Here is a 23,757-nt window from a genome sequence, read left to right as displayed (position 1 = left end):
CATGTGCTGAGCACTTGCAGCCCACAGGGTTTGTGAGCCTAAGTGTAATGATGATGATGAGGATGAGTATGGATCTCTGAGAGGGAATCATGAGTCTAATTATTTCTAGCCTACCAGCTCCTCAATATCTGTGAATATGGACAGCGATGCCGAAACCTCAACACAGAGCCCAGCGCTGTCTGTTACAGCAAAAAAAAGATTTAGCCAAAAGCACAGTCAGGATTAGACGTGGTCATGGAGCTCAGCAGGAGCATGGCTGCTGCAATTCAGCAAACACTAATCAATCCAGAAATAAATTAGAAAGCCCCGATATTTATTTGTGGCTGACCTTTTACTGTAGAGCAGTATTAACAAAAGAGTCAATATTAATCAAAATTGAGTTAAATCTGGTCAGGCCTGCCAAGTGCTAATCAGCTCTGGTCACCTGCAGCTGAAAACCATTCCAGCTCAGCAGCCATTTGTTATGGTGTGCACTGGTTTGTGGCTCTCTTACTCCCTCTTTTGGCGTTTCTCAGTACTGCTTGTATTAGAGAATTTGAAATCCATCCTTGCCACTTTGGAATGGTGCCCTGCTTAAATTGTGCCCACTGCTGCTGGAATAAACTCCGGCTCTCTGCAGTGGATTAAGTGGGCTCAGTATAGTGATGAATGGATTTGTTAGGCAGATCCCTGAAACTGTCTGTAATAAACTTAAGATAAGACAGATAGATAAATAAACAGTACCATGTAAGACAATATGCAAGGCACTGTATAATAGATATGAAAGGCACTATAGGAGAGATAGATGGATAGATAAATGTGAAAGACATTATATAATAGATAGCTAGACAGATGTGAAAAGTGGGACAGATAGATAGATGTGAAAGGCATTAGATAGATAGATAGATAGATAGATAGATAGATAGATAGATAGATAGATAGATAGATAGATAGATAGATAGATAGATTGATAGATAGATAGATAGATGTGAAAGGCATTATATAATAGATTGATAGATGTGAAAAGTGGGACAGATAGATGTGAAAGGCACTATAAGATAGATAGATAGATAGATAGATAGATAGATAGATAGATAGATAGATAGATAGATAGATAGATAAACATGAAAGGCACTCTAGCGATAGATGGGTGAGACAGTGGTGCCACCTTGACATGGTTCAATGCCCATAGTCGGTAGTTTGTCCTTGTAGACTGTGCACGTTCTCCCACTGTCTGCCTGGGATTTTCCTCCTGATAATCCTATGGCATGTAATAATAATAATAATTCATTACATTTATATAGCGCATGGTAGGTGATGCCAAAGACAGGTGTGCCAGTGTGTGTGTGTGTGTGTGTGCGTACCCAGTGATAGACTGGCCCCCTGTCTGTGGTCGTTTCCTGTTGTGTACCCAGTTCTTTCTGGATAGGCATCAGTCACCGAGCCCCTGCATTGGATTCTGAGAGTTTGAGAATGCACAATGTGTTTGCACTGACGTATGTACATTAGATAAATATGTAAGAATCTATATTTGGTTTAAAAGACAGATAGGTGGATTGAGGACCTTAGAGGGAAGTCCTTTGCTAGATTTCATTTGAAATGTTAATGAGCAGCCGCCTGAATGACTCAGACACGGTTCAATGCTTTCAGTACAAAGAGCTCCCACAGTCCTCAGTGTTGCTTGGCTGCTCATAGACTTCCTGATGAAGCCTGGCATGGAGCTCAGGGTCGAGGAGTGTGTGAGTGTGTGTGTGTGTGTGTGTGCGTGTGTGTGTGTGTGTGCAGCAGCTTTGTATTTTTGAGAATAACTGATTGTGAGGCATTTCTGAGCTAGGATATTTCTTCAAACTGCAGTGCCCAAATTGTTTCATCCTGTTAGGAATTCCGAATGTGATTAGAGCGAGGGGCTGCCTGCTGCCATTGTTCTTCTGCAGCACAGAAACAAGGTGAACTCTTGTAATCACTGCATGGTGCCACGGGCCAAATGTGTGTGTATTACTCTGTGAAGAATATACATGGAGACCTACTGAGCCAGTACATCCATCCTTTATTGGGTTCCTTTTGTCAGGAAGCAGTACACTGGTAATTCAGAGAGAGATGAGGTCTTTGTCTTACACCACCTCAATGATTTAGCAGATAACTGCTTTGTAGTCCATGGCCTTTGGTTTATTTTTCAGCCCTACCAGTTTCAGTGTGGAGGTGGAGGTGTTTTCCATTTCCGTATCCATATGGTTCTCTTAGTTTTTCACTCTTATTTGGCCTGGTCATGCAAAGGACTGACATCCCATCCTGAGCTGGTTACCGGCCTTACATTCTATGTTGCCATGAAAAGCTCTGAGCAACTCAGCCCAGTCCTCTGATAGGATAAGCAGATTCACAGAAATAGATGAGAGACTGATTAAACAATCAAAGAGGGAGGAATAATGGTCAGTGCTGGCGTCTCACAATTCCAGGATCGGACTCTCCTACCACTTTCTAGTGAATAAAATGAGGTCAGGAAATGGAAGGATGGCCTAAAATGTGTAAAGCTGGATGAATGTTCCTTGTGTCGCCCTCCTTGGTATTGCTGTATATCATCTTGTTCAGTGTATGGTTTTATCCCTCATATTTTATTATATTGTTTTTTCATGTTTTCTCATTGTGCATTTCTATTGCCTCTCCCAAGGAAAGTGAGACATTGTTCTCATTCCCATGCTCTTCCGTCCTAAATGGTTTACAACATCCACACCCCAATCCAAAGCGTCTGAAATTCACTTAGCAGCAGTATCCTCTAGTATGCCCACTCTCATGCCCCTCTATACGTTCCTTGTTTTTTCTCAGTTTTTGTGCCCATGTCAGTCCCTTTGCTTCCAAGAGGCTGACATTGTCTGTGTAAATGAAGATAAATCTGGTGGTGGTGAGAAGTGCAGGATTGCCAATGTGTGCCAGTTTGCCCACAATGCTTAAACCTTACTCAGATGCCGTTTACAGACAACATGCCAAGTTTGATTAATAAAACACGTTTCATACTTGTGCATTGCCTAATAAGCAGATCAGTGATGCCATTCTCTAGATGCTCTCAGTGGGGTGTTAAACACAGCTGATGCCAGTGCTGATGCCAGTGCTGGAGCACTGAGCCTGGACCACCTAGTGCTGGAGCCAGTCCTTTCAGCCCACTGAGAGATGAGATGTGGTCCTGCTACCTGCTGGACATTTTATTTCCCAGCACAGTGGTAATCATAACAAGTTTCCTTTGTCTTCTCCAGCAAACTTCCCAGCTGGGCCCGGGCCGTGGTCCCCAAGATCTTCTACGTAACAGAGAAAGCGTGGAACTACTACCCCTACACAGTGACAGGTGAGTATGGTGAAACACAATTGGGTCACCTAGTTGTGTGCAAGGAGTCAGTCAGAGTGATCTCTACAAGTGGCACGTCTGAAATATTTATAATGCCTCTCTTTTTCTCCCCCTCCATGCCTGGACTACCCTGCTCCTTAACCTCGACCAGAGTACACTGTAAGTACCAAGTCTTCTTGATGTACATGAGTTCTGATGTGGTATACTTTAGCATTAACTACTACACCTCTGCAGTTCAAAGGAGGTCCTCAAACACAAAGAGTGAGGCAGACTGCAGTGTGAGTTGCCCACAGGTAGCAAGAGCAGAAGGTGCCATGCTTGTGTGTCCTTCTGGAAAGGGGGCAGTGCCTGTTTAAATTAATTATCTATCCAGCCATCCATCACTTTTCTAAAACTACTTAACCAGAGGAGGGTCGTGGAGAAGCTGGACCCCTATCCCAGCAGACATTAAGGACAAGGCAGAAACATTCCCTGGACAGGACACCAGCCCACCACAGGGCACACACACATACAGTACACATAAGGGGCCAATTTAGCATTGCCAGTTTGCCTAACCGGCATGGCTTATAATTAGTTAACATGTTGTTGACATTATTACGTACGTGAATAGCCAGTGTCCATTTTGGTGACTTGTTATCTGCGTTGTTTGTTAGTTGTTCTTTCCCAGGGTTGACGTGACTTGTTTCCTGTTCACAAGCCAGGGGCGGTGTAGCTGACTTCCTTTTCATTATGCTCCTCAGATGAACAAGTGTGCCCAAAAGTTTCTTCTTGAGGCCCGCACTCTTTTGTTTTGTTCTTTTGCCTCCTGTCATTCCAGGCTTTATGTGTGAGGCATACTGAGGTACCCCTAGGTTTGAAGGTAGTTACAGACTTACTAGACCTCTACCCCAAATGCAGAGGCCAATAAAGACCCTTCCATGCCCCCATTGTGTAAGAGCCACCCTCAACTGGTCATACCGGCAGCAGACCGTAACATAGTGGACACTTGCCAGGTCCTGCTCCGGGGGGATTTTGACTCTTTGCTGACCTTTTCTTTTATCATTTTTTTCCTTTGCAGTGCTCCTTTTTGCCAAAGTTTTCCATTCACATAGAAACCAAGTACGAGGACAACAACGGAAGCAATGATCACGTGAGTTGGAAGCCATCTTGGTTTTTATTGTGATTGTCTCTTGGCGGGGCGGCTGGCTAGTCCTCCACTGCTGGGCATTGGCTGGGCAGTCTCTGTGCCGCTAGTGTGTGCTTTTGGGTGCTCTTGGTCACTCTGTAACAGTCTAGTATAACAACAGCTTGTCCCTCTCTAATTGTTCTGTCTTTGTGACATTCTGCATTTCCTATTTTTGGTCAGCTGGTCATTATGGACTGTGTTATCTGGGTGCCTCTGGTAAATCCCTGGACAGTGTTTCTGGTTGTTCCTGGTCACCCTCTGGCACATCCTACTTAGGTTCAGTCTCTGGAATATCCTGTCTGGGTGTGGTTGGTAAAATCTGAGCTGTCCTTTCTAAGTGACCACAGGACTGACATTCTATTTCATTGACCATACTGTCCCTTATGGGTACCACATGTCACTCTCTGAATATGATGGCATGTGGCTGTACACTCTGACCCATCCTATTTTGGGGCAGCTGACCATTCTGATCATCTTATCTTGGCACCAGTGGTCTTTCTGTGAATTGTCCTATTTTGGTGCATCACATCACTCTCTGAATTGCCTATTTTGGTGTAGCTAGTCCCTCTATATTTTCATATCTAGGAGCTACTGGTCACATTTTTGCCTGTCCTACCTGGGTTCGGTCAGGAATCTGGGCATGTTTGGTCATTTCCTGAGCCCTCCTCTGCAACCTGCCACTTTATTTCACTCTCTGGACTTGTCATTTCTAGAACTTGCCGGTGTGGCTATATACTCGCTGAATTGTCCTATTTTGGTGCAATTGGTCATTCTAATCTTCTTAATCTTGCTGCCACCTGTCATTCTGTAATCTGGGTGCAGCTACTTAATCTTTGGACTGTCCTATCTAGATAAGGCTAGTCACTCTCTGAACTGGATTGCCTACTTGTGACTGGTCACTCTCACTCGCCACTCCACTCTTTGAGCTGTCCTTTGTCGTGCAGCTGGGCATTTTGTACCAACATATCTGGGTGCCAATGGTCAACCTCTGAACTCTCCGACCTCAGTTCAGTCTCTAACATGTTGCTACTGATGATGTCTTATACGGTTTTAGCTTTAGCTGCCTTGATGCTAACTGTCCTGCTTTTGTGCAGCTGGTTATTGTCTACCTTCTTATCTTGGGACCACTGGTCATTCACTAAACTCCCCTTACTGAGTGTGACTGGTCTTTTGCCAGACTATCCTCTCTTTCTACTACTGGCCACTCTGGACTGTCATTTTTGATTCAGCTAGTTATTCTGTGGGTGCCACTGTTCTATCTGAGAGCAGCTAGTTACTCTCTGAACTGTCCTATTTTGGTGCAAGCAGTCATTCTGGATTGTTGTATTTGGGTGCCATTGGGCTGTTCTGGCTCCATTTTTGTTCCACCAGGAGTTAATTCATTTGCCTTGTGCTTTGTTTCCTCCTCTCTCCTTCTCTCCTGCATTCATATTATTTTTTTTTTCTCTGCCGTTCTGCTGTGATTTTTAACTTCAGTGCACAAAATATCATATTGCCATCCATTAATAATTTAGAGGACCATTAAAGAGCCACACAGGAGAGCATATTTTTATCTAACCACATCACCCAATCCTGTTTCCATGCAGCTTTTTCTCAGATCTGCTGCTCTCTCCATTGCAGGTAACATGGCAGCTGTTACTGTATGGGTGCTGACTGTACCCCACGGTCCCTCTGGTATATACGTCCTGGGTGGACAAAGATACAGAAGGACGGACCAGTTCTTGATAGCTTAGCTTGTAGGAAACCAGATGAGAACAGAGGAGTCTATCAAAAGGGAGCTACGAGGGGCTCAGCTCAACTCAACAGAACAGAGCCAAGACTTGATGTCACATGCCACAGATCTGAGCCACACAGAGCACTGATGGTCCTAGTCCTTCACCTAGTCCTGCAGTGCCCACAGGGAATGAGTGCACTTATGTGTTCTAATAATTTCTGATTTGTTGTGATGGCATGTGTGGCGGGCAGTTGGGACGCCCCCTATGATGAAAGGACCGAGGCAGAGGACATATCCAGCGCAATACCTCCCCCAGAACACAATTACATCGGGGCTACGGGTTTGGAGGTTAGAAGCACAACCACCGCCAGGGGGTGCCCGGACAGTTCCGGAGCCCTGGACTGCAGCACTTCTGTCACACCCGGAAGTGCTGCCGGAAGAGAATCGGAGATCACCTAAAAGAGGCCACCTCACTCCGTTTGAGGAGCCAGAGACAGGAGGCAGAGGACAGAGCTTGCTGGGAGAGGAAGGCAGACGGGAGAGGGAGAGAAGGGACTGAGCTGTATTGCTGGGACTGTATTATACTTGGGGGGGAACGGGGAAGACGTTTTCTCACAAGGGAAAAAAGAAATAGTTTGTGGTGTTTTTGCACTGTACGGCCCCGATATACCACACATGTTACGTTACTCGGGCATGCAAGTAAAGGGCCTATTCAGACTGGATTTGTTTTACAGCAAGAAGTGGGTAAAGTAATTATTACCAGAGGGCCCCTGTAACTTTAGTTGTGTCCAAATCATTTTATCAGTGACCTTTTATGGAGTGTGTGGTCACAGCTTAGTAAAGATCACAGCACCTTTTAATTTCTATAAAAAGTCCATAAAAAATAACCCCAGGTTCTGTCATTTAAGAAGTTCAGGCGGGATTAAAATTACAGAGGTCCTCTGGTAATAATTACTTTCCCTCACCTCCCAGTGTACAACTGATCCTGTCGGAAAAGGACTTCACATGTGACAGCACTACCACTACAGTGCTATGTCCTGCCCTCTTGCTCACACTGATCAGAACCATAAACAGATCTTGAGAAGCTTAACATGGAGCCTGCTGTGATAACAGATACAGTCACGTCCAGAAGTATTTGGGCAGTGACACAATTTTCATAATGTTGGCTCTGTACGCCACCACAATGGATTTGAAATGAAACAATCATTATGTGATTGATCTATAAACTTTCAGTTTTAATTTAAGGAGGAGGAGAGAGGTTAGCAGCAGGCGCTGACACAGCACATTGTCGCACCCACCACACGACAGACCACCTCAGGATCCCAGATTAGGACCCGAGTGCAGCCTTGCAACAGGTGACACCTCAGCACCACACTAGTTCAGATGGAGAAGAACAGTGGGAGGTTTTTTATGGTGGCCAGAGTGCCAATTCTGCCACCAACCCCCAGGTTTTTCCCTGCAGGTTTGAGGGCCTACATGCAGGACTGGATGCAGATTAACGTCACACCCAGGATGGAGCAATTGCAGGTTAAGGGCCTTGCTCAAGGGTCCATCCATCCATCGTCCAACCCGCTGAATCCGAACACAGGGTCACAGGGGTCTGCTGGAGCCAATCCCAGCCAACACAGGGCACAAGGCAGGGAACCAATCCCGGGCAGGGTGCCAACCCACCGCAGGACACACACAAACACACCCACACACCAAGCACACACTAGGGCCAATTTAGAATCACCAATCCACCTAACCTGCATGTCTTTGGACTGTGGGAGGAAACCGGAGCGCCCGGAGGAAACCCACGCAGACACGGGGAGAACATGCAAACTCCACGCAGGGTGGACCCGGGAAGCGAACCCAGGTCTCCTAACTGCGAGGCAGCAGTGCTACCACTGCGCCACCGTGCCGCCCTGCTCAAGGGCCCAATAGAACAGAATCCATTTTGGCATTTGAACCGGCAACCTTCTGATTGCCAATGCAGATCCCTAGCCTCAAAGCCACCATTCCACCTATTTAAGAAGTTTACCAAAAATATCGTATGAACTGTTTAGGAATGACAGCCATTTTTATACATGGCCCCCATTTCTAGGGGCTCAAAACTATTTGGACAATTGGCTGAGCAGCTGTTCCATAGCCAGGTGTGAGCAGGTCCTTCATTATTTAATTAACTATTAAGCAGGTAGAAGGTCTGGAGTTGATTCCATGTGTGGAATTTGCATTTGGAAACTGTCACTGTGAACTCTCAATTTGAGGTCCAAAGAGTGTCCATGTAATTGAAAACAGGCCATCATTATGCAGAGAATACAAAACAAACCCTTTAGAGAGACAGAAGAAACACCAGGAGTGGTCAAATCAACCATCTGGTACACTCTTAAAGAGAAGGAACACACTGGTGAGCTCAGCAACACCAGAAGGCCTGGACAACCATGGAAGACAACTGTGTTGGATGATCACAGAATTCTGTCTTTGATGAATAAGAGCCAATCCATGACATTTAGCCAAACCAAGAAGACTCTCCGTAGGTCGACCTGTCATTGCTGAAGTCTACAATAAGGGAAGACTTCATGACAGTAAAGACAGGGGGTTTACCATAAGGTGCAAATCACTGATAAGCCTCAAGCATTGGAAGGACAGATTAGACTTTACCACAAAAATATTTTCAAAAAAACAATCCAGTTTTGGAACTTTTTTTTTTTTTTTTGTCAAATGAAATTAAGATCAATATGTACCAGAAGTATGGATGGAGAAGAAAACAGAGAAGAGAAGGAACAGCTCTTGATCTTAAGCGTACCACAATATCAATTAAATATGGCAGAGGCAGTGTTATGGCATGGGGTGACTGCCAGTGGAAGAGGGTCACTGGTTGTTCATTGATGATATGACTGCTGGCTGAAGTAGCAGGATGAATTCTGAAGTATACAGGACTATACCGTCTGCTCAAATTCAGACAAATGCTGCAAAACTGATAGGACGACACATCACAGTACAGATGGACAATGAGCCAAAACATATTGTGACAGCAAACTAAGTGCTGTTCAAGGCAAAGAAGTGGAATATTCTTCAATGACCAACTTAGTCAACTGACCTCAACCCAACTGGACACGCATTTCACTTACTGAAGACAAAACTGACAGCAGAAAGTCCAACAAACAAGCAGTGCCTGAAGACAGCGGCAGTAAAGGCCTGGCAAAGCATCAGCTGGGTGGAAGCCCACATGAAGAAGGCTGTGGGTTCAGACTTCAGGCAGTCATTGACTGCAAATGATTTTCAACCAAGTATTGAAAATGATCATTATATTCATGATTATGTTAGTTTGTCCAGATATTTCTGAGCCCCTGAAAATGGGGGGGGGGGGGTCATGTATAAAAATGTCTGTGTTTTCTAAATGGCTCATGTAATGTTTTTGTTAAACCCCTTCAATTAAAACTGTAAGGCTACACTTCAATCACATCTTGATTGCTTCATTTCAAATCCTTTGTGGTGGCGCACACAGCCAAGATTATTAAAACTGTACCACTGTCCACATTAGGGTTAGGGTTAGGGTTATGGACCGGACTGTGGCTTATACTAGTCACAGGATTTTTTGATTGAGCAGCTTTCCAGGCCTTGATTAGCTAATCCTGTGACATGCCATCTTCCTCTTAAGCAGGTGATGTGTGAGCACTACAAAAATGAATCTTTGAAAGCCAGGAGGGTCTTCAAAGTAGACTCTGTAGTAACATAACATGATGGTCTCAAACCAGAGTCATGGGAGACCTGGGCAAAAGGCAAGAAACACACCTGGACAAGGGTGCTAGTTTATCACAGGGCACCTCTGTTTTAACCAACCTGGTCATTTCTTACATGCGAAAAGAAGGTCACATGGTCCTGCAAATCCCTTGAGAAATGAAAGAGAAGGCCTTGCATGTTTCACTTGGCCGAGCTGGTCACTTCACTGTATTAGCGGAGCTAGCATGACCAAAGAACCTCCTTTACTCTGCGTCTGTTGCGTTCAGATTGAACAGCAACTGCTTGCAAACCAGCTGGTCAGATACTGAGCTCAGTTTAGATGGTCTCTAGAGACCTGACCAGGTGGATCCCCACTTCCAAATTCTTATGTAGATTCTCAGAAGAATTAACAGTGGAAAGGAACAGCATGGGGTTCAGGAGCACTGTGAAGAAGGTACAGTTTTAGAGTGTGAGCCGGAAAGCAGAAGTATGCCAAACTTATTGTCACTGCTGCTGCGAGTGGGCGGCAGAACATTCAGTACCTGATTGCCTTAGGAGGGAACAGAAGACAAAGACTTCTTCACTTTCCTGACGTGATCTTTGTTGAGTCGCAGAGGCGGCCCTCTTTCCGCTTGATTTCCTGCACTTCAAGGAAATTCTCTGCAAGCCTGCTAGACTTCCACACCCAGACAAAAGACAATGTCGTCTGTGACCTGAGCTGGCTCTTCACTCTTGTCACTGGGTGGGGACCTGGTCTTAGTGGTCTGGACATCCTGTGTTTGCAAAACTGGCTAACTTAGGTAATTTTCTCTCCGAGTCAGTGCCCAGGCAGTTTGTTGCAGGGCGTAAGGCTTTTGGACTTCAAACCCTGAAGTTATGGGCTTATATCCCGCTATTGACACTGTGTGACTCTGTGCAAGTCACTTTACCTGCCTGGGCTCCAAAAGGAAAAACAAAAGAAATGTAACCCCAAATGTATCTCATATATACAATACTAATAATACAATGGATGAAGGGGTCAGTCAAATAATACATAATAACAGTAAGAGATTCACAGTGAGACCTAGTGTTAAGTTAAGATATGCAAGAATGAGCTAACCATCTGGTGTGCAATCTATAGAATAGTGTGAAGTACCTTGAGACAGCGATCACAATAGAATGGCAAAATACGCTCTTTATTGTGTGGAACAGAGCTGTTTATTTGTTAACGTTTGGCAAGAATACTTTAATCTTGCCAAAACAGTTCTGCCAGTAAAAACTGTTAGATTGATTTATTAGCTGATGGACCTCGTGGTGGTGCAACGGTTAGTGCCACAGCATTACCACTTCAGGAAGCAAGTCTGAGATCCTGGTCTGGCCACACTCGTATGCGGTTTCTTCCTGTGCCTACGTGTGTTTTTTGTCTGTTACTTCAGTTTTCCTTTCACATCCCAAGAACATGCATGTTATGTCACATCTAGTCCTGTCAATAAAATCTTGCGCATTCTCTCCATGTAGTTATGAGATTTTCTTCGGGTTACCCTGGTTTCATTCCATATCCCGAGGTTGAGCATTTTAGGTTGATTGATGGCAGTTACTTTCTCTGGTATTATTGAGTGCAGGTGTGAAAGTGCCCTGTGATAGGTTAGTATTCTGATCTAGGATTATGCCTGATGCTGCCAGGACCCTACAACTCGATGAAATGGGTTTCACTAAATAAGTGGACATCAGGCATCTCAGGCCATGTCATACTCCAGTAATGTCCTTTCCTTGAGTCCAGATTAAAAGGTCCAAACAAGTCCATTACTAGCATTCTGGCTTCTGAGTGGCTGTGTTGTGAATTCAACATATAGGCCCCCCAGCCCTTTGATGCCTATTTTTCACTGGCATGGGTTTCATGACCTTCTGCAATGCACAGTACAGTATAGTGCACAGATTCCTGATGTATATCTAGTACAGGCCTAACTTGCATGGGAACAGGAAAAGGCCATTGAACCTGATAATTACATAACGTAACCATGGACTTGTGTGTTTTGCTTCATTCCAGATCTTCGATGATAGTGAATCAAAAGACGTGGAGCGGGAGGTGTGCTTCGTGGACATCGCCTATGATGAGGTTCCAGAGCGCTATTACAAGGAATCTGAGGTGAGGTCAAGCTATCATGCAAGGATGGAGTGAGGGTTATGGCATTGATATTATTGTAAGTCACAGTTTGGGCATTTTGAGGAAGATCATTTCAAGTGGTGACATTTGGTGTTGTACCTTTTGTCCCTGTTTCTCATCTACTGCATCATGTCATCGGTGGATAGGGATCTGTGGTAGAGCTGCTAGTTTTTGTAATTTATTATTAGTGATATAATGTTGGACCATATTCAGCACACTCCAGGACAATCCCAAATGGGGTACTGTCTGTGGGGATTGCACCTCCTCCATGTGTCTGCATGAGCTTTTTTCCAGGAACTCCATTTTTGTCCATATCCTGAAGATGCACACGTGAGCCTAACTGGCAACTCTAAATGGTGCATGAGGGTTACTTGCAGTTCACTGGTGCCCAGTCCAACGGTTGCCCCATGCAGTTTTGCTTGGATACCTTTAGGCCCCCTGTGATCCCACACTTGATTTGGCGGGATTCAAATAATGGCTGGATAGTTTAGACATTTCCAGTCTAAGTCCTTTCAAAACAGGCCCCAGACTTTAAGGTGTGCTCTTTAAACCTCCTCTTGCTGCCACACTGCATTAATGTGGCTGTCTGATGAGTGAAGTTGTGTATTACCTAAGGGGACTTGTTATGCCTTTTTGTTTTTTTTTGGTTTCTGTTGTTGTATTAATATGTGTTTTATATTCTTGATAATACTGAAGGGCAACCTTAAACCTTGTAAGTGTTTACCAGAACCCAGTCGCTACTGTAGTGTTTTATTTCTAAAAAGAAAAGGCAAGCAATTTACAATGAAAGTAAAGCAAAATAGTGCATAAGCATGACCAATTTAAAAGATTTTCTTTCTTTCTTTCTTTCTTTCTTTCTTTCTTTCTTTCTTTCTTTCTTTCTTTCTTTCTTTCTTTCTAAGCCTGCACTGAGGACGGTTCTCACACAAGCTGCCACTCTTAATCCTTCTCTTTTTTCCTCCGTCCAGATGTTCCAGCAGTGTTCCATAAATTATTCTGTACCTGCTTATCTCACAGACCCAACTACAGACTACTGGAAAGGATATTAACGTCCTTAGCAAAAAACTCTATATATCACATTAAAGCTCATTTGACTTTGTAACTGTTCTAACAGTATGTAACAGTAATGTCCCCGTTGGGAAGTACCATACTATTTCTATCATAACAAACATCTTCTGTTGTCCTACGTTTACAAGTTCCTTATTTGTAGTCAGTTATATCAAAACCAAGTTTTCATGGTTTAAAAACGCATTTGGCCTTGTAGCTGTTTCGTCAATATGTCACTTCACCTTATAGGCTGGACTGTGAACTGGACAATGGGTGGGAAAATGTCCCTGCTCAACAATATTAGTGATCCCTTGTCCCTTCTGGTCTATTTGAGCACAATTTGCACTCAAAGGTGTATTTAATTTTAACAGCCCGTTTGCCTAGTAACTTCTAAAAGGGCAAACCCATTCATCAAAGAACAGGTCAGTAAAGAGGCAGACAGGGTTCCCCTAAAGCACCTTAAGGTCATGGCCATTTTGCCTTCACAATTTCCAAGCTAACTAACAGGCCTCTCACATGCTGAAGTTATGACCTCCCTTTCCACCAGGAGTTAACTTTTGATGTGCTTTTGATGATCTGATCACAATCGAATAGCATTTGACAACTTTAAAAATCAGGAGTAAATGCACTTGTGATTGGATAAGACATTCCATCACCAACTGTCCCGTAAATTGGGTCAATCCTTCAGTGGGCCCTTTTTCACATAGAAAGTTATCAGTTGACATTGGCTTCAATATACTCTGTGCTCCTGACAATATTAATACTGCTGCTACTTCTGTATTTTATGATTTTGCAGGACCTCAAATACTTCCTGTCAGAGAAGACATCCCGGGGGCTCCTCCAGGAAGGATGGAGGGACACACAAAAGCCCATCATGTGCTCTTACAAGTTGGTCTCAGTGAAGTTTGAAGTCTGGGGTCTCCAGACCCGTGTAGAGCAGTTTGTACATAAGGTGAGGTTCTTTTATGGCTGCCAATTTGGATTTTATTTTTATTATCAATTGAAATTTCTCCAGTCACCCTATAAGGCTGATTCCACCATTAAACCCTGAACCATTTGGAGGACTTTATTTTCTTTCAAACAACACCACCACAAACACAGTTAGGTGTCATGGGGGCCACAGTTTTCAGCTTATACCCTTAACACAATAGGTGTTAGCTGGCAAGATGTTGCTTTCTTGTGTGGTCTGTAAATCACCTAATGATGTTGATTGTTAGGCTCTTGTTCAGAAAGCGGATGCCAAAAAGCAAAAGTATACACCAGGGTTAACTTTAAGATCAGGCACCCTTGCACTATTTTAAGATTAGGCACCTCATCTAAATTTTAAGATTAGGTACCCTGGTGTACCTGGCCTTACCCCCATGAACCTTAAGTTTAGGGTTTGTAGTAGGGGTAGGCCAGTCTAAGTGGCGTTCACCTTCTGAACAAGACCCGATCATTAAAATAAAGATGGATTACCCACCCTGAGTGCTTCTTACCAAACAGTGCAGTCTCATAGTGGTGTGCCGATGCCCATTTGTCTTTGTCATACCAACACAAAGCCCTCTTCACACCCCTCTCCCTTACTGGAGCCACAGCACACTAGGAGAGAATGCCAGTTTATATCCCTTATTGGGGTGACCCTCTGATGCTGTGTCCTGGTGACCCCAGTCTTTACTGCACCCCAGGGGTCTCCATTAAGCTACATGTCCTGATGTCTAAGCAGCTGCACCCCAGGTTTCATTTTTTGTGAGCTCCCGTTGACTCCCTGACTTTACAACAGTGGCTAGGCGTTCCTTACAATAAGAGGGCTTTGTGACTTGAATCTTCAGTCTCCTCCCAGCTCACCTTGCTAGCCCTTGTTTAAAGAAATTGGGGTCACTTCTTGGACAATACTAAAGCTTGAACCCACAATCTTGCAATAAGTACAGAAACAAAGTCTGGGATGCACCTAACCAAAGTGGATCTGGTCCTCTTGTCAGTGGAGCTAAAGCTAGGCTGGCCATCTTACTTGTTTGTCGTTTCTTTTTCTAGGTCATTCGGGATATTCTCTTGCTCGGACACAGGCAAGCATTTGCGTGGGTGGACGAGTGGATAGGTAAGTAAATTGTCCTCACTGCTTGAGCTAATGCTTCCCACTGTTCTGCATGTAGAGTTTTTAAATGCTTGCATGAATAGACTGCCTGCCTGCACCATCTTTTTCTATTTTGTGCCATATGTAACCAGGTGTGTGAGTGTCCTCCTTCTTTGTGAAGTGCATTGTATATACTGTACTGTGTGTATGAGTGGGCTCACTGCACCCTCTCCCTTCCTAGAGCCAGTTGGACAAGTAGACTGTGTTACCAGACCTAAAACTACTGCAGCTTCTGCCTCCACCTACACATTGCATCTTTCCCAGTCTGCCCCTACTAGGGTTTCCAGTGCTGTATGTTCTTGTATCAGCAGCAATCGATACCATCTGATTCCTGTTGGCAGTGTGGACAAGCAACCACAGCTTTGGACTTTAAAGCCTTAAGCTGCTTGTTCACACTCCAGTAATAAATCAGTGTATGGCCCTGACCATATTACTTAACCTACCCATTTTAAAAAACGGAAACAGTTGATTGGTGCTTGTACTTCACTACAGGAAGGTGCTATATAACACCAAATTTGGATGATTTGTACTAATTTACTTTAGCTAATAGACCCTTATTCTGTATACCATATATACTTGCGGATAAGTTGGGACTGGATTTTACAGTATAATTTCCGTTATTTTATAATGTCGGTCGTATAAGTCGAATGTAGAAAACTCACGCTATTGGTCCAAGAGATTATGACATGCTAACGCCCGCCTGAGAGAGTAACCATGGAGAACACTGCCATTTTTTTTTTTCTATGTATTGTGCCTACGTGACCACACGGTAATACCCGAACTATTCCGAAGTGACGTTTGCACTGATTTGTGTTTTTTGTATCTCACACCCTCATACACATTTATTGTAAGAGCATCCCTTATCTACGATGGAGTGTTCGATCAGAAGAGACTATGAACTAGTTGTAAATTAAGAAATTGGTAACTGCACTGCTGCGACAAACTTCGATGTGTCTGAGAAACAGACATGAGATTGGAGGAGGCAAGAAGATGTAAAAAAAATAAATTAAGTGTCGCATTTTTGAACAGGCGTATACAGTAAGTCGGGGTCTGAATTTATGATCGATTTCTTGTGTTTCAAGACCTGACTTATACGTGAGTATATATGGTAATGCCTTTCCTCTCTATGGTGAATTCCATCATAAGGTGCTGTAGTGATGCTGTATAATTGTTTCCTTATTTATCACAACTAGCGTCCTGATTAATAGAATGAATTTCTGTAGTTCTCAAAGGAATTTGGTAATGGATATTGATCCATTGACCATGTAGGTTTACATTACAACACTTTAGACACAAGCGGGCGCCACTGTCATTGCCCACCCTGTCCTTTATGCACAATAAATTACAAATAGCAGATGATTTTCCGCCATGCCCTTTGCTGTTAGCTCAGTACCCATCTTCCCTTATGGCAGAGCATACTTCATCCCAATCCCTTGGTGTAGAATACCTGGATTTATTTTGCTCTTTATGCCTGAGTGCGCTAGTAACACTTGAGAGGGGGGTACAGCTGCCACTCAGATCCATCGTCTTGGGCTCAGAACCCATACGCAAGTGCTCTCTGGATTGGCTTTGGTTAGGTAGACTTAATTATCCCAGAAGGAAATCTGTTTGTGGCAGGAAAAGTACAAAAAACACAGGACACCATTGCACAGATACAAGAAGATAAGCAAGAAACAACATAGGACAGTAATTGTTATAAGTATACATGCTCATAATATGTCTATAAATAATAATAATAATACCTTGTACATTACACAATAATCATTCAGAATTCAGCAGGATCCCTACAACTTCTGAAATTCAAGATGTTCATAGCTCTGTGAATAAAAGAGTTCATGAATCTCTTTCTCTTGACCATTGAGAACCTAAATTTGCACCCTAAAGGCAACAAATGAAATTTGGGAAGTAGGATGGCAACTTTCTGACAGAATCATGTCAGCCCACTTTCAACGTGATACAGCTATTTATACGGTTTATGTTCTTAAAGCTAAGGCTGCCAAACCAACAAATAAAAGCAAAATTGACAAAACATTCAATAAAAAGACTTGTTATAAAGAAGTGTCATTATGGTTTTGTCTACTTCAAAACAATTGAGTTTCATTAGAAAGTATAGCTGTTTCTGACCTTCCGTGAGTTTCGCTCTGGAGTGCTCCATTTATCCTCCCATATCCCATAGACGTGTGTTCCGTTAATTGCCGATTCCCTGTTGGTATTATACAGGTTTGTGTGTAAGTTCACCCTGTGATAGACTAGTACCCAGCCCAGGATTGGCTCTTTTCTTGCTGCCAGGGTAGGCTCCCCTTCCCTTCAGTCTGAGAATGTTATGTGGTTATATATGGCAAATAACTCTGAACTTATGGGAAATCCCTCTGTTCTTTGACTGCATGAGAAGGTTCTGATTGCTCGTTACCTTGGTACATCCTGTCTGCTCCCTTTGGCTCTTATTCACTAAGCATGACTCCCCCAATCCTTGCTTGTGCCTGCTCAGCCTTAACCCTTCCAGGACCCCAATCTTTATGTGCCTATACTGCTTTCCTGCCTGGCCATGTCTGATTATGCTGCTCTAAACTGTCATATTCTGCCCTTACATGGGTGCTGCAGACTACTGGCGCATTTACCATCGACACCTTAGAAGAAGCAGCTCCAGACATGCCAGTAGTGCCTGCTTTCCCTTGCATTGTCTCTTTTCCTGTCATAGGCTGTTTTTCTTTTTAGCCTGATGGTGGTAGGTGCCACAGCTTAGACGGGTACACCCTCAGTCTTCCCAATGGCTCACTAACACAGCTAGGCTCCATTCCTCTTTTTTACCCTAACCCTTCTGATCTTACCAGCTTCACTCTCTTGGCCTGTCCACCTTGGGGATGCTAGGACTGACCACCCCCCCCCCCCCCCCCCCTCATCCCTGCCCCCTTTCTTCTACACATCTCCTTTCACGGCTGGCCAGTAATCTCTTCCATGACATGCCCCCCTGAGCAGAGTGTCCTAACAGGAGCTGCGGACATGTTGAACTTTTTGCAGATATGTCTCTGGATGACGTGAGAGAGTACGAGAAACAAATGCATGAACAAACCAACATTAAAGTTTGCAATGAGCAGAATTCCACACATGCGTCGTCACTGGATGACTTCCAGAGGCATGAGAGACCAAGCGTAGGTGTCCATTTCAATTCTTTTCTCCGCTGACTCGCTCTGCTTCACTGCTTCGGTGCTCTCATTTGCGGGGGCAATGGACAGAGCAGCAGGAAGTATGTCAACAGTGGCAAACAAACATTTGGGGGGAGGGGGGGTGGAGGGGGAAATCACATGGACCTTGCCCCAGTTCTTCACACCAGTGTCTGAAGTGTTATCCTACAGCACACTTCCTGACCTGCTGTGTAATTTTAACGGCTTGATGTAAGGGAGTGTTCTGCACATTCTCACCGTGGTTCTACTAAGCACTGGCTGCCCTGATGCTACCTTTCCAAATCAGTATCTCTATAGATTGTTCTAGCGATGCTAGACACTCTTGGAGAAAGGCAGTCTTTTAGAGCTGGCATCAGATATGCTGAGCCATGGGGAAGGGGTGAGTTTTTCATGACTCAACTATCATTCTGGATATATCCAGTCCTGCATTGCTGTGACTCACAAGCCCAGGAGCACACAGCAGCTTGCCCAATAAGGTGCCATACTGGAAGGATGCCAGGTGTTACATCCCGGGCACACTCTCTCCCTTGGGAAGGATTTTGGCTCCCACCATTGAGCTGATTTGGGGAGACAGAAGGCCCCAGAGCTTAGGGCTCTCTAAAGTGAAGGCTGCGCCTAACTCGTGTTTTCTCTTTCTTCTTTCCCGACCCCAAGACATGACAATGGATGAAGTACGAGAATTCGAGAAAGCTACTCAGGAAGCCACAAACAAGAAAATTGGAGTGTTTCCGCCCGCCATCTCCATCAGCGAGAGCACCCTGCCTTCCTCGACCCGCAGCGCCCCCTCCAGTGCACCCTCCACGCCTCTCAGCACAGACGCACCGGAATTTCTGGCTGTGCCGAAAGACCGTCCACGGAAGAAATCCGCTCCCGAGACCCTGACCCTGCCAGACCCAGCCTTGAGTGTGCCCAAGCACTCGCCTTCTGCCAAGCCATCCCTCTCCAAACCAGAGTGACCTCTCCTGTTGTGGACATCGAGCCTTGATCTATTTTTATAAGCTGTTGGTGTGCTGTAAAAGACTGGAGACACTGTGTCCTTCTCAGACGTTTTGACGGAAACTCAGCTACGTGTTTTTTGTTCAATGGCCAGATGATGAGAAGCCTTTCTTTAGCCAATTGTCTTTATTGTTTGTCTCTTTAATTGGTTTTTGGCATTTTGCGCTTTTTAGTCATGCTTTTTTGTTTTTTAAACATTAAACAAACTTAGAAGAGTCGAAGAACATTCTTGTGGAAAGCAATAAGGAATGAAGCCTTGCAAAATACAGCAGGGCCTGGGAAAGGGATATGTGTGGCACGGGCTGTCATCTGCCGGGACTGAACATGTTTAGGTGGAGATATGGACGTGGCAAACTACTGTTGTGCTGTTGACATTGCAAGGCATGTTGCAGACAAGGATGGGACTGCTTGAGGCCTAACATTTATCTAGGGAGGGCTGTTGTAGGTACAGACGTGTATTGTTATGGTCATGACCCAAAGTCAGCAGTCTTGTTCTCGGCACAGCCAGGTTAGGCTTTGGAAGACCTGGGCTTTATTTCAGACACAGTCAAGGATCTCCTATGATGTTATGAGCAGGCCAAAGAACATTGTAGCCTTGTCCTAGACATAGCCATGAATATTCTACATGTTCTCCATAGTATAATGGGCAAACCAAGGGGCATCATGACCTTAAGACATTGCTGGGGATTCTATAAATGTGTTCCATAATATTATGGAAAAATCATGAAATACCTTGGCCTTGTTCTAGACGGAGTCAGAGGTGTTTGATACCTTAGGCCAGAGGTAGGCAAAGTCGATCCTGGAGAGCCGCAGTGGCTGCCCACTTTCTTAATGAGAAGTCAGTTATGGCTGATGAAGCTCTTATTGCTCAAGAGACATTTTTCTGCTTCATTTTAGTGGTCTCTCTTGTTAAGGTTCCCCACCCTTAATTGCTTATTTCAGTCTTAAACAACTGCATTCACTGTTTTAATGGCTTCTTATTAGCAATAAGATGCAAATGACAACGGAGCCAGCAGTTCCCCATCTAACTTGTTTCCATTTACGCCTCTGTGTGTTCATCATTCACTATTTAGTTTAATAAAACACTTAACAGAAAAATGTGACAGACTGAAAATGATCAGTTTTAAGCTTCAAATCATCAATGATCCGTTGTCGGTTGCATCTTATTGCTAATAAGAGGCCATTAAAGCAGTGAATGCAGCTGTTTAATACTGAAATAAGCAATTAAGAGTGGGGAATCTCAGCAATAATTGATTTCTCATTAAGAAACTGGGCAGCCACTGCGGCTCTCCAGGATCGACTTTGCCTACCTCTTGGGCAAATCAAGGCTTTGTTCTAGCTTGTTATGTGCCCATCTTTTTCTGGGTATAGGCAGGTTGCTGTAGACATCTCCTGCAGTAACATGGATTAATATGCAGAATGAACGTTCAGTGCTATCTCAGTATACAGTACTTCCTTGGATGGGCTTCATGGTTTTGACTTTATGTTGCTGGTTGTGCTTCAGCTCCCCTTTTTGTTTGTAAGCAGTCGTGGTCTGGACAGCATCTATAAAGTTGTTGGTGTAGGCATACTCATGAATGTTCTCCACACAATGGTGTGATTGTTCCCCAGCCTTGTTTAAGAAACTGTATGAAGACATTTGGTCATCTCCTATACTTTTGAAGAAGAAATGTCTTAGTCAGCACCAAAATATATCCTTCAAATGTCTTGATATTAGGACTCCCATTTTCTAGACATTTTCTACACCGCTATGGTAGGTGTGATGGTACAACTGGGGGTATGCAACAGGAATGTCCTAATCAGTATGTAGATGTATCCAGGCGTTGAGATATTTTCACATAGGAGTACTCTACCATTCTTTTAGGTACATGTATTGATGCCCTAGACTTCTTCTACACCGGTATGGGTTGTTCCAGGAGTTAAGGTTCAATTGAGGGTATGCAGCAGGAATGTCCTAATCAGTACTTAAGTATATCAAGAGATTGAGTAGTTATTACATACATGTTCTAGATGTGCTGTATGTATACTGAAGAAATGTGCAGGATATAACTAGATGTTACAGCAAGGTTTTCCCCAGTCTTGACCTAGGCATATGTGGGCATGTTCTAAACACTGTAGGTGTGTTACAGGAATGTGCTAATCAGCCACAGGACATATGCAGTGCCATGGGTTTGTCTTACCCTGATGTGGCAATAGATGGGTATGTTCTAGATATTTCCTTACAATTTGTGGATATGCTGCAGGAGTGTTCTACCCAGGAATCTTTAGATGGAACGCCAAGGGCGTACCTTGGTGTTGTTCTAGGTATATTGAATGTGGTGATGTTTTAAACATCTTCTACATCATAGTGGGCATGTTATTGGAGGCTCCTAGTCAGTGTACAGATACAGCTGGTGGTGTTTTAGATGGCTATGTCTCTGCCCTTCTGCTGGGTGTGTGTGGGAAAGCTGTACATATTGTCTGTAGCGCTGTGGTTATGCTGCAAGAGTGTTCTGGTCAGAATGTAGTTATATCCAGGGTTGTTTTAGATGTAACTGTCCTGGCAGTGCCCACCCTTGTTCCACGTGTACTGTATGTAGTGATGATCAAGATGAAAATGAACAACAAATTGCTTAAACAGAATCAAACACGTTTACCCCATCCTTGTTGCAGATAATGGAATGTGTTTACTCCATCCTTGTTGCAGATGTATGTAGTGATGTTCTAAGCATCTCAGAAGCCCTGGGTGATGTGCCCTGCTATTTACTTAGCCACGAACATTCCAGATGTAACTTTATAGGCACGTGGCCCCAGCCTTCTCCTGTTACGTTATGGCTACACCTTGGGATGTTAGACATCTTCACAATGTATATACCTTGAGCACACACATGGCCTAGGCCTCTGCACTACCCTACATCCCAGTACAATGTCAGCACCTTGCTAGCCTTGTCCGACAATTCCTTAAAAGATCATTTGTAACCACATTCTAGGCTTGCTCAGACAGCATCTCAGTCTCTTCAGTGACGTCCCCGTCTCCTGCCGAAAACTTCTGATGGCTGAAGATGAACCTGAATGGAGAAAATTTCTAGGGATCAGTAAGGCGAGTTGCTCACACAGAAGTGCCGGGTTTCTGCAGTGTGTTCTTCTCTCTTCTTGTCAATCCTGAAGCATATGTGTCTACCACAGAAGGAGTTCCTGGCACCAGCATTGAAGGCAGTCCACTCTCAGGACCCCAGACACTTTTTATTTCATTTTTTGAATGTGAGAACTCTGGGAACTCTTGATTCATCATTCTTCACCTTGTCTCACATTTGTATGACCCGGCAAGCTGCACAATCAGTCAATGTGAAAAGAACTTCAAGTGTTGATACTCAGGCAGACCTTCAGAGTTCCTTAGGTTTCAAAGGCAGGCTGCCACCTTGCTCCGATGGAGGTCGGGGAGTCAGGTGCCACTTGTCGTGGTGTCTGCAATTACGTCGCACCTTAAAGACTTAACATGTACTTGAGCTTGCACCGCTTTGGTGGGGCAACAACCTTCACTTCTCTTCTTGGTGAGGCCTGCGCCCAGATGTTCCCTGATACCCGAGCTCAGAATGGAAGTGCGAGCAGATGAGCACCCCACACTCCGCTCACACCTGATCCCTTAAAGCCATTCTGCTGTTCCGTTCTGCGCTCTACCACCTTTCGTAGAGTGCACTGTTTTATGATTAAGGGGGTGAGGAGTGTGCTGTGTAGTCGCATTAAACAAAAAACAAAAAAAGCAGAGGCCCCCAGTCTGCTTGGTGTCTGGTGCCCACGGGGACCCTGCCTCGATGGCCCACTCCTTTTCTCAGGACGCGAGAAGTGAGACACACTCACTGGAATGCTTGTGCGTGTCGCCGCATGTCTTTTGTGTTTTTCCTTATTGGCTGTACTTTATAAACCTAAATGCCGTGGCTGTGACACACTGCTTGCTGCTGTAATAATTATTTATTTTATTTGAATCGATGTTCCCACTGTTTAATGAATGAAAGGACCAAGTTTTTTGGAATGTGTGAAACTGGCAGAGTGCTCCACTGTTCTTTCTTTCCTCTCTTTGTTGTCCAACCTGTTTTCCTTACACGCAAACTGCTGCGCAATGTCCGGTGCCCGCTGTTTTCGTGGGCGTCAGTGTGCCCTGTGGCAGCCCGTCTGGGGACGCGTGCTGAGGAGCCATGTGTACAAAACAGAACAGAACAAAATCCCCACTCCCGATCCAGCACTTGTGTTATTTAACCTCAGGAGCTTTCACCTGCCAACCGCCCTGATAGCGCCATTTGTGTTGTAATGAAATTGTTCTTATTTTTGTTATATGTCACGGACTGCAAATTTTTGTAAACCATAACCTTTTATTCATATTCAATAAACCAACCAAACAAAACCAA

General features: G+C 44.3%; 1 protein-coding gene across 1 annotated transcript in view; it reads left to right on the top strand.

Moving 5' to 3' along the window:
* pitpnc1a (phosphatidylinositol transfer protein cytoplasmic 1a) overlaps positions 1-23,757 on the top strand; it is a 138,305-nt gene extending 114,548 nt beyond the window's left edge. The window contains exons 3-10 of the mRNA XM_028818898.2: positions 3,225-3,313; positions 3,465-3,472; positions 4,371-4,442; positions 11,921-12,019; positions 13,881-14,036; positions 15,098-15,161; positions 19,034-22,037; positions 22,072-23,757. Coding sequence (XP_028674731.1) covers positions 3,225-3,313; positions 3,465-3,472; positions 4,371-4,442; positions 11,921-12,019; positions 13,881-14,036; positions 15,098-15,161; positions 19,034-19,335 — 790 coding nt within the window. The 3' untranslated portion in view covers positions 19,336-22,037; positions 22,072-23,757. The remainder of the gene's footprint in view (positions 1-3,224; positions 3,314-3,464; positions 3,473-4,370; positions 4,443-11,920; positions 12,020-13,880; positions 14,037-15,097; positions 15,162-19,033; positions 22,038-22,071) is intronic.

The sequence above is a fragment of the Erpetoichthys calabaricus genome, chromosome 14 (genome assembly GCF_900747795.2).
Source record: "Erpetoichthys calabaricus chromosome 14, fErpCal1.3, whole genome shotgun sequence".
Taxonomy (NCBI): Eukaryota; Metazoa; Chordata; class Cladistia; order Polypteriformes; family Polypteridae; genus Erpetoichthys; species Erpetoichthys calabaricus.
The sequence above is the reverse complement of the archived record's forward strand: the minus strand, read 5'-3'. Positions and strand labels throughout refer to the sequence as shown.